Raw genomic sequence first — 12,912 nt, forward strand, 5'->3', positions numbered from 1 at the left:
CATATTCAATATATTTCAAAATATATTTCAATATATATTTATATATATATATATATATATACGTATATATATTTTATATATATATATATATATATATATATATATATACTGTATGTTGAAATGTGTTTTTATTACAAAATATGTGAAAAGTATTTTTAAAAATACATTTTCAAATATACTGTATGTCTTAAAAAATACAAATCTGCATCTGTGGAATGCATTTACAAATATATTTAAAATATGTTAAATAAAAAAAATATATATATATATATTAAAAAACATCTGAAGAATATATTTAAAAAATATGTATTTTTAAAAATATATTTCATTTATTTTGTAATATATAAAAAATGCATTTCAGCATTTCCATGTGGGCAGTTATGTTGTATTTTTTACTATGTTAAATTTCAGTGCAGTAATATGGTGTCGTGTAGTATAGCAGCTTTGCACATATTTTTTTTATTTGTTATAGCCAAGTACGGTATGTATTTTTAAGTCAGGTTAATATGATGTACAGTATTGCATATTTACATGTTGAATTCTTCTTTGAGCCAGCAGGTGAAGCTGGTCAGATTGGGCTGCTGTGTTGGAGAGCTGCCTTCTGAAGTGATTGCTGTGGTGTGAGAGAGAGATGGAGACTGAGAGATCGGTATTGCTGGGTCCTGAGTACCACCATCACCAGCACCAGATGCCAGAGAGTGGGGGAAGGCCTAGTCACACACTGCTTGGTGGTGAGATGCCACTGGCAGGGGCAGACTGACCAATTGGGCACTGCCCGAGGGCCCGGGGTCAGTAGGGAGCCCCATGAGATGCCCCTGGTACCTTTCATAGGCTTTTTTGGGTGTCGTTTGAGTGTGGGCAAGGACACAGTGGCCCCATGATTTCCTATTGCCCAGGGGCCCCATGAGTTGTGAGTCCGCCCCTGGCCACTGGCCACAACGTTCTTGCCCACTTCTTAAAGGGACAGTGTCACTTTAACTTAGGATATAATTTGGATACTTACACCCTGTACTCTGGGATCCCTTTAACCACTTGCCCTCTGGAAGATTTACCCCCTTTCATGACCAGGACACTTTTTGCTATATGGCGCTGCGCTACTTTAAGAAGAAGGTACAGGTCTGTGAGAGCCATAAATCTTGCTTGTTTGTAGGTGACCAATTACTTATTTTCCACCATAATTTGCAAATAAATTTTTTCCAAATCAGCCAATGTGACTGTCTGGGTTTTTTTTCTCATTTTGTCTCTCATAGTTGAGGTCTACCTATGATGCCAATTACAGGCCTCTCTCATCTTTTTAAGTGGGAGAACTTGCACAATTGGTGGCTGACTAAATACTTTTTTGCCCCACTGTATATATATATATATATATATATATATATATATATATATACATGATTCTGCACAGAGCGACCACCCTGTAGTAGTAAAGCTGCTATAGGGCGGCCGAAAAGCAGTTAACCCTGTGAACTTTGGGCCTAAATGATTAAACTACACTTACCAGTGAGAGGGGTTTAGAAAGACTGAAGGGCCTTTATGTCACATACCTTGGTTGAGGCTGAAGTGACGAGAGTGCTTCCCCTTACAGTTCTGGTCTGAGCACCCCTAAGTGTGGAAACAGGGCACAGAGCAAAAACAAGCACAGGTGCTGGTAACCAGGTAGCATCTAGTTGTAGCCTCTGGATGGCAGTCAGCAGTTGTACAGGTACACCGGAAGAGAACCAAGGATGGCAGTCAGGAACTGGACCTCGGAAGCTTTTTACAGAGGCTGCAAGGACACACAGTCAGAGGCAGCTGCAGGTACCCATTGGGATTAGGGATGTGGTCGGATGGCAAGCCAGGGTCAGTATGGATGGACAGTGAGAATGTAGTCAGTAGCCAAGCCAGAGTCATACTCAAAGAGCAGGAGTAGCATAGTCAAGCAGCAGGCCAAGTTCAATACCAAGAAGACAGCAGAGCATGGTCAGAGGCAAGCCAAGGTCAGAGTCCAGAACTCACAAAGCAAGGCCAGGAGCAGACTGGTCCAGCAATAGGAGATCAGACAGCAAGAGCAGGAACACAGGTCAAGGACAGCTGAAGAACATCCAGCAATGAGCACACATCTGGGCCTCCTTTAAATAGGCAGCTTGGCGCCGTTCCCAGGATTGGACGTGCTCAAGTATGTGCCAATGCGCAATACAATTTCTTAATTGAAGAATTTTGTTTTGTCATATTTTTTATGTTGTACAGATTCCTCTTTTTTAATTTGCTTTGTATCTTCAGCATTCAATTTGTATATTTGTTGGTCCGAGTGGATTCAAAAAACTACATCGAAACTATTTGAATTAGTTAGATAGCATAACAAATTATCCAAATTAATTGTAAAATAATACATATAGCTGGTTTTGAAGGAGCGGAAGCCGCGCTGACAGCAGAATGCAAACAAAACAAGTGTAGGCATTAAATTTTTTTTAGTAAAACAGTATGGTATGTATTTCAACAGCAGGCTATGTGCACAGAGCATCTAGCTCCTTCTACAGGCCTGTAGAAGGAGCTAGAGGCTCCGAGCGCGTAGCCTGCTGTTTCTGCTTCTGTTCTCTGTGTATCTGGACATCTGACCCTCCTAGACTTCCAGTGACGTCACTTCCGCCGGTGCATTCCACACTGCTGGTCGTGGGGCCATTTCCAGCTTCCCCCAGGGACGGACACTGTCAGCACCACCATCCTCCCACACATTCCAGGAAGACTGCACACTGCACCCAAGGCTTTTACCATCCTGCTGTTAACCCCTAAAACACTGGCGATATCCTACAGGACGGATTCAGAATGGTTTTACATCCATAACACAGATGAGCTTTATGTATTTCTTACTCTTGTGAGTGTTTTTATTACCACTATTAAACATTTCCTGTTACATACTGCACTTAACCTATCACAGTACCACGCTTGAATTCCCTGAGCTCCTGAGAGCAACCCATTCTTTCACATGTTTGTAGAAGCAGTCTTCATGCCTAGGTGTCACGTACCTGATGGGCGACAGATGGGAGACTTGTGTCACTAGCCCTGACCCCACTGGAGTAGGAACAGAGGGACTCTAGGGACCAGGGGGACAAGAGCGCCAGTAGATGTTGTTTGCAGCTCTTGCAGATGATGACCTTGTAAGACTGATAATCTTCTGATTCAGGCACAGTAGTAACAAGCAGAGCGGGTTTTGTAGATCGTTAGGCGTGCACCAGAGCAAGGCAGGTAGTGAGGGTGAGAGACAGGAGCAGTGTCATGGAATAGCCAGGGTCATCAACGGGCGGACAGCATGGTACAGAATCAGAAGCAAAGCCAAGGTCAGGAGCAGAGCCGAAGTCAGGAATCAGTATCAATCAGGAGAGCAATCAGAGTCAGGTCAGGAAAAAGCCGGGTCAGCAACAAAGGAATCACACAGGAACAAGCAGGACACGGGGGAGCTGAAGACCAGTCAGCACCTAACATGGGCAGAGACACTCTTTAAATAGCCCGTCTGGAGCCAATCTTCACCGTGTGTGTGCGCGTGCTTGTGCGCGATCGTGCATTTCCGCACGCATGCACACAACCGACCACTCTTCTCTGGATGTTTCTATGCGCATGCGCATTTCTATTCACAATTTGTCTCATCGGAAATCCCTTACACTAGGTGCTTGATTTTATACACCTGTGGCCATGAAGGTGATTGGAACACCTAAATCCAATGATTTGGAGGGGTGTCCCAATACTTTTTGCAATATAGTGTAGCTTATGACAGCTTGACGAGTTATCATTTGGTAGGAGTACCATTAGTATAAGTCAGGGGTGGGCAAGCTTTTTGACTTGAGGGCCGCAATGGGTTCATATATTGGACCCGGGGGCCGGACCAAGAGTAGATGAATGATGTGTATGTGTCATCCATAGTAAGCATAGTAATTAATCCCCCATATAGTAATTCATCCCCCATAGTAATTCATCCCCCATATAGTAATTCATCCCCCATATAGTAATTCGTCCCCCATATAGTAATTCATCCCCCCTATAGTAATTCATCCCCCATAGTAATTCATCCCCCATAGTAATTCATCCCCCCTATAGTAATTCATCCCCCATATAGTAATTCATCCCCCATATAGTAATTCATCCCCCATAGTAATTCATCCCCCCTATAGTAATTCATCCCCCATATAGTAATTCATCCCCCCTATAGTAATTCATCCCCCATATAGTAATTCATCCCCCATAGTAATTCATCCCCCATATAGTAATTCATCCCCCATATAGTAATTCATCCCCCATAGTAATTCATCCCCCATATAGTAATTCATCCCCCCTATAGTAATTCATCCCCCCTATAGTAATTCATCCCCCATAGTAATTCATCCCCCATATAGTAATTCATCCCCCATATAGTAATTCATCCCCCATAGTAATTCATCCCCCATATAGTAATTCATCCCCCATATAGTAATTCATTCCCCATATTGTAATTCATCCCCCATATAGTAATACATCCCCCATATAGTAATTCATTCCCCATATTGTAATTCATCCCCCATATAGTAATTCATCCCCCATATAGTAATTCATTCCCCATATTAATTCATCCCCCATATAGTAATTCATTCCCCATATTAATTCATCCCCCATATTAAGTCCCCAAGTCCCCCCTGTGTCAATTCACTTACCTTTGCTCCGCGCGTTCCTCTCGCCGTTTCGGTGTAGCATGAAAATCCGTCTCCTATGAGGATCTGTCCCCCGCGACGTATCTGCGCATGTGCCAGTTTCAGGCATTAGCAGCCGATCGGCGATCTCCGGCACATGCGCAGATACGTCGAGGGGGACAGATCCTCATAGGAGACAGATTTTCATGTTACACCGGTCTTCAGGGCGGACTGTGAGAGGAGCCTAGCGGGAGCCTAGCTCCGCGGGCCGGATTAAAAGGTCCGCCGGGCCGTATATGGCCCTCGGGCCGTAGTTTGCCCATTGCTGGTATAGGTCATGTGTGTCTAGTCCATCAGGTTTTTATGAGTTTTTATTTGGGAGAGTTGGTGAGTGGCGGGTATCATGATTGATGATGGATGACTTTTTGGGGATTTTTATTTTTTAATTTAAGACTTTTTACATGTTTGGGTGTCCTTATTTCTAGGTTACTTTTTTTCTTAAGTACGATTAAGGGCATTAACCTTGCCCATTTATTTTCAGATTCTGATACCCAAACAATCAGCAGATCAGTTGTGGGGAAGAGGCCCTTGTCCTTATCTACATGGGGACAAAGTTCTTTTCCAGGAGGCTTCCCACTGGCATTGTATCCCAATGTTGGGAGCATGTGGCCTGGTATGGATTGGGGGGTTGACCCTTCCTCCCTTTCCTAACCAACCAGGCTGCATGCCCAGAGAAAGGGTCTAGATTTTTAAGAGGGCCTCACACATTTTTTGTTTTTTTTTTGCATTGGGATCCCACTTAAAAGCAATACGTGACTGAAAAGGGTCTAGCTGGCATTTTGGGGGGACTCATTCTGACTGTAGGATATGGAAAAGTGGCATTTACAAGGAAAAAGTGATACCGTTTAAATTGCTGGAAAAACAGCAGAAAGAGACCTCCAAAAGACCCCCAAAATACATACTAGACTGTTATATTTTGGGAGACCTTTGGAGGGGTCTGTGTGATATTATTTTTATCTTTGTTTGCATTGGTGCCCAACCCCCATGCAATTCTTTTTTCACAACCATTTGCCTATCAGCACAACCATTTGCCTATCAGAAAATTGAAATCAATGGGAGCTGAATCTATCAAATCACAAATGACAAAGGGCTTCAGATTTGGCAATCAAACTTCTCTGACAACAGCCATCCAAACTTCTATTACAACTGGCTGATACTGAGTCAAAATCAGATATACACACAAGTTGCTTATGAAAATAAATTTCATTATTTTATTAATAAATAATTAGGTTATCTGTTAGTGTTGTGTCTGTCTGTCAGCAGTTTCAAACTCAATTATATCTATTACTGCTTACTTTAAAGGGAACCCACTTTCTCTAAATTGCCTAATAGAAATAGATTTGTATACATGTACCCAAACAGAATATGTAGTTAAGGCTTAATTACCAATTAATTTGTATGCAGTAGGCTGTTTGAAAGTGTGCCAAAGGGATTAATTATGATAACAAGCTATATATATATATATATATATATATATATATATTATTAGGAACCACAATGGAACTACATGATGATAGACACCCTCTACTTATAGTTTTAAGAACAGAGCACCGAACCTTCCTGATCATTTAAGCGTCAGGGCTGTCAGTCTGTCTAATCACCGGTTCACTATCCGCTTTACATCAGAACCATTGTCTAGTATATTTGTTAATTAATTGCCAGCATTCAAGCACTGGTAAAGGGAAATTTTTGGGTCCCAATAACATGTTGGCTTTTTGGCTCTCTGCGATAAATTGGACTAATTGGATAATATTGGACTTATTCAACCTTTGGTGCTCCCATCTATTTCAATACACTCCTAATAAGTTAAAATGGCACGTTGTGTTTTACCACTGACTAGAACGGTGTACATCCTGCAGTCTTAACATTGGAATACTTTTTTTCCCCAGATATTTTTGTTTATATTTTCAGTTTAAAAACTTCATTGTCTTGCTAATTGCCCTTTTGAAATCATATACATAGAAGCCACTGAGGGTTCTACATAAAAAGCAGCCGTATGACTGCACAGAGATGTGTTTGCAAATGTGTATTGTGCCCTGCTACATTTAGGGTGCAAACTTGATGGAGAATAAAACAGAAAAAAGAGCTAGGAGGTAAGCCCAGTCACTTGACTGACTCTTCTCCTGTCACTGCTCTGGTGTGTTTAATAGAGATAACTCTGGGGGGGACTGCAGGCTCCACACTGCGGTCTGCATTTTATGAATGGGTTGTACATTGCAGGCTGTGGCGTGTGTTATTTGATAGAATATAATGGAGAGCAGGTAGCAATATCTGCTCTCCATTGTAAATTGGCCCTGCATGCATTTTCTTCCTTCACATACATTCTAGGAATTTTAAAGGAAATAAGTAACTTAGCACTTCAATTTTTTAAATGATAATTTATATTCATTTTTAAACAAGCATACAATCACAATAGGTTACATCTCTATTACAAATAAGAACATGCAAATGTAAGCAGTGGTATACAGTACATTCTACATATACATCAGTCATTTGGTACTGTAATACAAACAAAAATACATAAATGGAGAAAACAGAGTTTTATAGCTCAGTTTGTTTTTGGTCGTGGAGAATGCAGATATAATGCAGTCTTTGGTACTTATAGCTGAACTCCAGGCAAACAACAAAATTCACGATTGAAAAACATATTGTGCTACTTTGCCATCAAAGGATTTGCATTTCTGCCCATCCAGTCCAGAGATTTGCACAGCTCTTTCAGACAGCACAGTCAGGTTGATGCCAACCTTTCTCTACCACAGTTAAGAAATACAGTCAGGTTTACTCTCTGCCCCATCTTGTTATTAGACAATTAAATAGTATTATTTTTATTATAATACAGGATTTATATAGCGCCGACAGTTTGCTCAGCGCTTTACAATATAACGAGAGACAATACAGCAACAATACAGTTCAATACAAGAGGGAAAGGAGGGCCCTGCTCCCTGGAGCTTATAATCTAGGAGGGAGGGGCTAGTGGTACAAAAGGTAATAACTGTGGGGGATGGACTGGTAGGAAGAGTAGAAAATTACATTATTAGCTGAGGGCAGGATAGGCTTCCCTGAAGAGATAGGTTTTCAGAGATCACCTAAAAGTGAGCAGAGTAGGCGATAGTCTGATAAATTAGGGTAGAGAGTTCCAGAGGATGGGGGAAGCTCTGGAAAAGTCCTGGAGACGAACATGGGAGGAGGAGACGAGGGAGCTAGAGAGTAGGAGGTCTTGCGAGGAGCGGAGAGTACGGTTTGGGTGATATTTAGAGACAAGATCGTTGATGTAATTTGGGGCAGAGTTATAAATGGATTTATATGTTATTGTTAATGTTTTGAATTTTATCCATTGGGCAATGGCAAGCCAGTGGAGGGATTGGCAGAGAGGGGTGGCAGATACAGAACGGTTAGTAAGGTGGATAAGTCTGGCAGCAGCATTCATGATAGACTGAAGAGGGGATAGCCTGCGATTCGGTAGGCCAATGAGGAGGGAGTTGCAATAGTCAAGGCGAGATATAACAAGGGAGTGAATAAGTTGCTTAGTGGTTTCCGAGGTTAGGAACGGGCGTATCTTGGAGATGTTGCGGAGGTGAAGCCTACAAGATTTGGACAGCGATTGGATTTGGGGGTGAAAGGACAGATGGGAGTCTAGGATTACACCTAGTACCCTGGCATGAGGAGAGGGACTGATGATTGTGTTATTGATCTCGATGGAGAAGTCAGGGGAGGGGGCATGGGCTGGGGGGAATACCAATAGCTCAGTTTTGGAAAGATTGAGTTTGAGGAAGTGGAGTAACATCCATGCCGATACGTCGCTTAGTAGGTTAGTAGCACTAATCTACTCTTCTCACTCTGCTCTCTTCTCCTGTCAGCATGCTCCTTGTCACCTCTACATTTCAGCACAATTGACTGAATGGGGTTGATTTACTTAAACTGGAGAGTTCAAAATCTGGTGCAGCCAATTGACTTCTAACTGCAGCTTGTTCAATTAAGCTTTGATGAAAAAACATGGAAGTTGATTTGTTTCTATACAGAGCTACACCAGATATTGCACTCTCCACTTTTAATAAATAACCCCTGTGTGTTGCCTCTTCTCTCCAACTTGTATCATTTAGTAATGTTTTTTTTTTCTTTATATCCGCATTACAAACATTTAACAATTTTAATTGAAACAAATTAGATTAATATCTATCCATGGGTTTTATCTTAGGTCTTACAATGTTGTAGACATGTATACCAATCAAACAGTTATCAAGTATTTCATACTCAGAGGATTTTCAGATGCTCCTGAGGATCAGATTATTGTCTTCTGGCTGGTCCTTCTCATTTATCTAATCACTCTTTGTGGTAACATGACCATTTTTCTACTTATATGCTTGGACCCTCATCTCCACACTCCAATGTACTGGTTTCTTGCTAACTTGTCCATAGTGGACATGTCATCCTCCTTCAACACTTTGTTAAAGATCCTAACTATTTTTATTACTCGTGATAAAACCATATCCTACCTTTCTTGTATGACACAAACATACATTTTGGGTTCTTTAATAGGACATGAGCTCTTGATACTAACAGCCATGAGCTATGACCGTTACGTAGCTATCTGCAACCCTTTGAGATATCACATGAATATGAATATTAAAACCTGTGCTCTGTTGACATCTGCTTGCTGGTTGGTGGGGTTTTTACAAACTATTCCAGTAGTGAGTATACTATGTAGCTTTTCTTGTTATTCATCAATTGAAATCAATCACTTTTTCTGTGACATTACTGCCTTGATGAAGATTTCCTGTGATGATACCTCATTTTTGGAAATGTTGTTTTTCATAGAAGGCATTTTCCTCTTAAATCTAACTCCATTTCTTCTTACGCTCATCCCTTATATTTTTATTGTTGTTGCCATTTTGAAGATCCGGACTAGTCAAGGCAGGCGTAAGGCCTTCTACACATGTTCATCGCATATCACAGTTGTTATATTACTCTATACAACACTGGTGAGCCAGTATTTGACACCAAACCTAAGCAGCAATTTGGACTCCAAAAAATATTTTGCTTTGTTCAACACGGCTGCTGTCCCAATGCTCAATCCAATAATCTATAGTCTTAAAAATAGAGATGTAAAATTAGCTATCAGGAGAAGCCTGAACAGGTTCAAACTGATGACTTGAAGTCATATCTTATAAATGCTTCTTTGCATAAAAATATGTCAAGCCTCAAGCAACATGGATTGGATGAACAAATTGGTAATTATTTTTCTTAAAAGGTTGTAGCAAACTAGCTACAATATCATGGTCTAAATAACTAAATTAAAAAGCAACTGTATTAAAAATCAATTTGTCTGCAGTATGGAGACAATATACTGGCAATTATAATTAAAGTGGTTCTAAAGGCTTAAGGTTTTTTACCTTCATGCATTCTATTCATAAAGGTAAAAACCTTCAGTGTGCAGCTCTCACATCAGCTCCCCCTAATACTTACCTGAGCCCGATCTCGATCCAGCGATGTGCATGAGAGCATCAGCTCTCCTGGGTCTCTCCCTCCTCATTGACTGAGACACAGCAGCAGGATCAGCTTGCTCTGGGGGCATAAAGCATGGGGGAGGAGCCAGGAACATCAGTGGGGAACCTGAGAAGAGGAGGATCAGGGCTGCTCTGTGCAAAACCATTACACAGAGCAGATAAGTATGTTTGTTATTTTAAAAAAAATCTTAATCTTTAGTATCACATGAAACAGTAGATGTTTACGATGTAGAACTGTTGGACTGTACAGGGCAAAGGAAGAATTGATTTTCTCTAACACAGTTTTTTTTTTTAACTTGAGCTCTGTGAAACCCTAGGGTTCCTCCAGAGGTTGCTAGGGACCACTTGAGCTGTGTAATGGGTTATTTCTCCACTGTCCACCAATGTAAATGGGTATTTCTCCCCCTACCACTAATGTCAGTAGCATTTCTCCACTGACCACCTCTGGACTGGGGTAATTCTTCACTGACCACTAATATGAGGATGCCCGCTCCCATTGACCACCCATATAATAGGTCCCTTCTCCACTGACTACCATTTATGGAGGCATAACTCCACTGATCAACAATGTAAGGAGCCCTTCTTCATTAATTACCAGTGTAGGTGGACACTTCTCCATTGACCAATAATGTAAAGATGTCCATCTCCACTGACCACCAATATAATAGGTCCCTGCTCCACTGATCACCAATGTTTGGGGGCATTTCTTCACTGATCAGCAATGTAAGGAACCCTTCACCACTGACCACTAGTGTAAGGAGGTACTGCCATGACCATGGGCTTTATGTTCGAGTCGAACGTAAGTTTGACTTGAACATAGGCCGTTCGTGTGTTCACCCGCCATGCCCCACAGGTCATAGAACTGTCATTGAAGTTCAGCTGTCAGACGGCCAAGAGCTAGCATCGAGAGTGGATCTTGTTTTTTTCCGGGATAGCGGTGGTGGCGGGCATCATGATTGACATTGGATCTACTTCGGGGGACATTTTTTTCATTTTTGTTTTTAATAGACTTGTTAAAGACTGTCTCCTGTCATTTTTTAGTACATTTTTATTTTTTTTATGAATGGGTAGCGGTAGCATGTACCCCATATTCATACGCATAAGGGGAGCTGGGATCTGGGGGTCCCTTTTTAAAGGTGGCTTCCAGATTCCAATAATCCGCCCAACCTGCAGACCCTCACAATAACTGGCCAGGGTTGTCGAGAAGAGGCCCTTGTCCCCATCAACATGGGTACAAGGTGCTTTGGGGGGGAGCCCCCCAAAGCACCCCCCGTGTTGAGGGCATGTGGCTTGTAAAGGCTCAGGGGGGGCACTCACTCATCCCCTCCTCTCCTTTCCTGAACTGCTGGGCTGCTGCATGCTTGGATAAGGGTCTGGTATGGATTTTGGGGGGACCTCCACTTCATTATCTTTGACATTTTGGAGTGGGGGTTCCCCTCAAAATCCATACCAGACCCGAAGGACTTGGTATGGATGGGTGGGGGGACCCCACGCAGTTTTTTTAAAATATTTTAATTGTCAGGCAATGCCAACAATTCTTTTGAGATTCAGCTGTCAGCTGAAACATTAAAGATTGTTTCACTACTAAAATACCGCATGGAGGGGAATAATGCTGCGCTACCCCTATACCAAAAATAAGATAAATGAAATGAATAGAAGGATAAAAATGCTGCAAATATACAAATAAATAAGTGGATTATGAATATACCTCAATCTCGTGAATATAGCGCTACCTCAAAATGTGCACAATAATATTGTTTTTTGGTCACATTGTTGTTTATTCAAACATGGTGTTCTATGTCATGCAATTTCATATGATTTAGTTAGTACCTTTATCTTTTATTTATTAGGTCACGAGTGCTTTTATATTCACTGCATTGAGCTCATTTATTTATATATTTTTTTTTGTTCACTTGTTGCCATTTCCCTGATGGGTTCATTTTTTCACTTAATACATTTTGAGGTAGCGCTATATTCACAAGATTGAGGTATATTCATGATCCACTTATTTATTTGTCTACTTGCTGCATTTTTATCATTCTATTAATTTCATTTATGTTATATTTGGTATTGGGGTAGCACAGCACCATTCCCCTCCTATATATTATTGTATCACTATTTTGGTAATTTAGGTGCTAGCAGCCACCCAGAGTTTGCTTTGGTTCCAGGATTGGCAGCGCAGGAAGTTTTCTGTCTGTTAAAATACCACATGACTTAACAATGTAGCTCATGCAGTATTTTAGTAGCTGAGCTGTATCTTACCGCATACCAAGATGCGGTAAGGTACCGCTCAGTAAATTATCCCTGTTCGAAGTTAATGGTCGAACTTTAGGTAGGTTTGAATGTTCGACCACAAACTGAACAGGGTGGTGTTCGGCCCATCACTACTGACCATCAATGTAAAGAGGAGCTACACTTTCACTTTTTGCATTATTTGTCTGGTTACTACTATTATTTGTTTCATTTTAAATTCATGAAAATAGTTTAGTCAAATAGATTTTAAAAAACAATCATCCTTGGGTGCAAAATACACCAAGTGTGCCACGTTAATAATTTATCAGTATAATAATAATGTACTGATGACACTAGTGTACCATGAACTGTAAATATCATAATTTTAGCAGTTCTCTGATAGTTGAGAATGATATCAAGGGTTCCTCTGGGGTAAAAAGGCTAAGAATGGATTCTAAAAACAATATAAACAGCGCAAATCA

General features: G+C 41.0%; 1 protein-coding gene across 1 annotated transcript; it reads left to right on the forward strand.

Moving 5' to 3' along the window:
- Positions 1 to 8,908: 8,908 nt before the first annotated feature.
- Positions 8,909 to 9,847, forward strand: LOC149460295 (olfactory receptor 2A7-like). The gene has a single exon (XM_089679897.1). The coding sequence runs from the start codon at positions 8,909 to 8,911 to the stop codon at positions 9,845 to 9,847; it is 939 nt and encodes a 312-aa protein (XP_089536023.1).
- Positions 9,848 to 12,912: the final 3,065 nt, after the last annotated feature.

The sequence above is a fragment of the Staurois parvus genome, unplaced genomic scaffold (genome assembly GCF_062004578.1).
Source record: "Staurois parvus isolate SC_StPar_1 unplaced genomic scaffold, SC_StPar_1.0 ptg000232l, whole genome shotgun sequence".
NCBI lineage: Eukaryota > Metazoa > Chordata > Amphibia > Anura > Ranidae > Staurois > Staurois parvus.

Excerpts from the sequence above, each read along its gene's own strand:
- LOC149460295 (XM_089679897.1), top strand. The coding sequence starts at position 8,909 with ATGTATACCAATCAAACAGTTATCAAGTATTTCATACTCAGAGGATTT.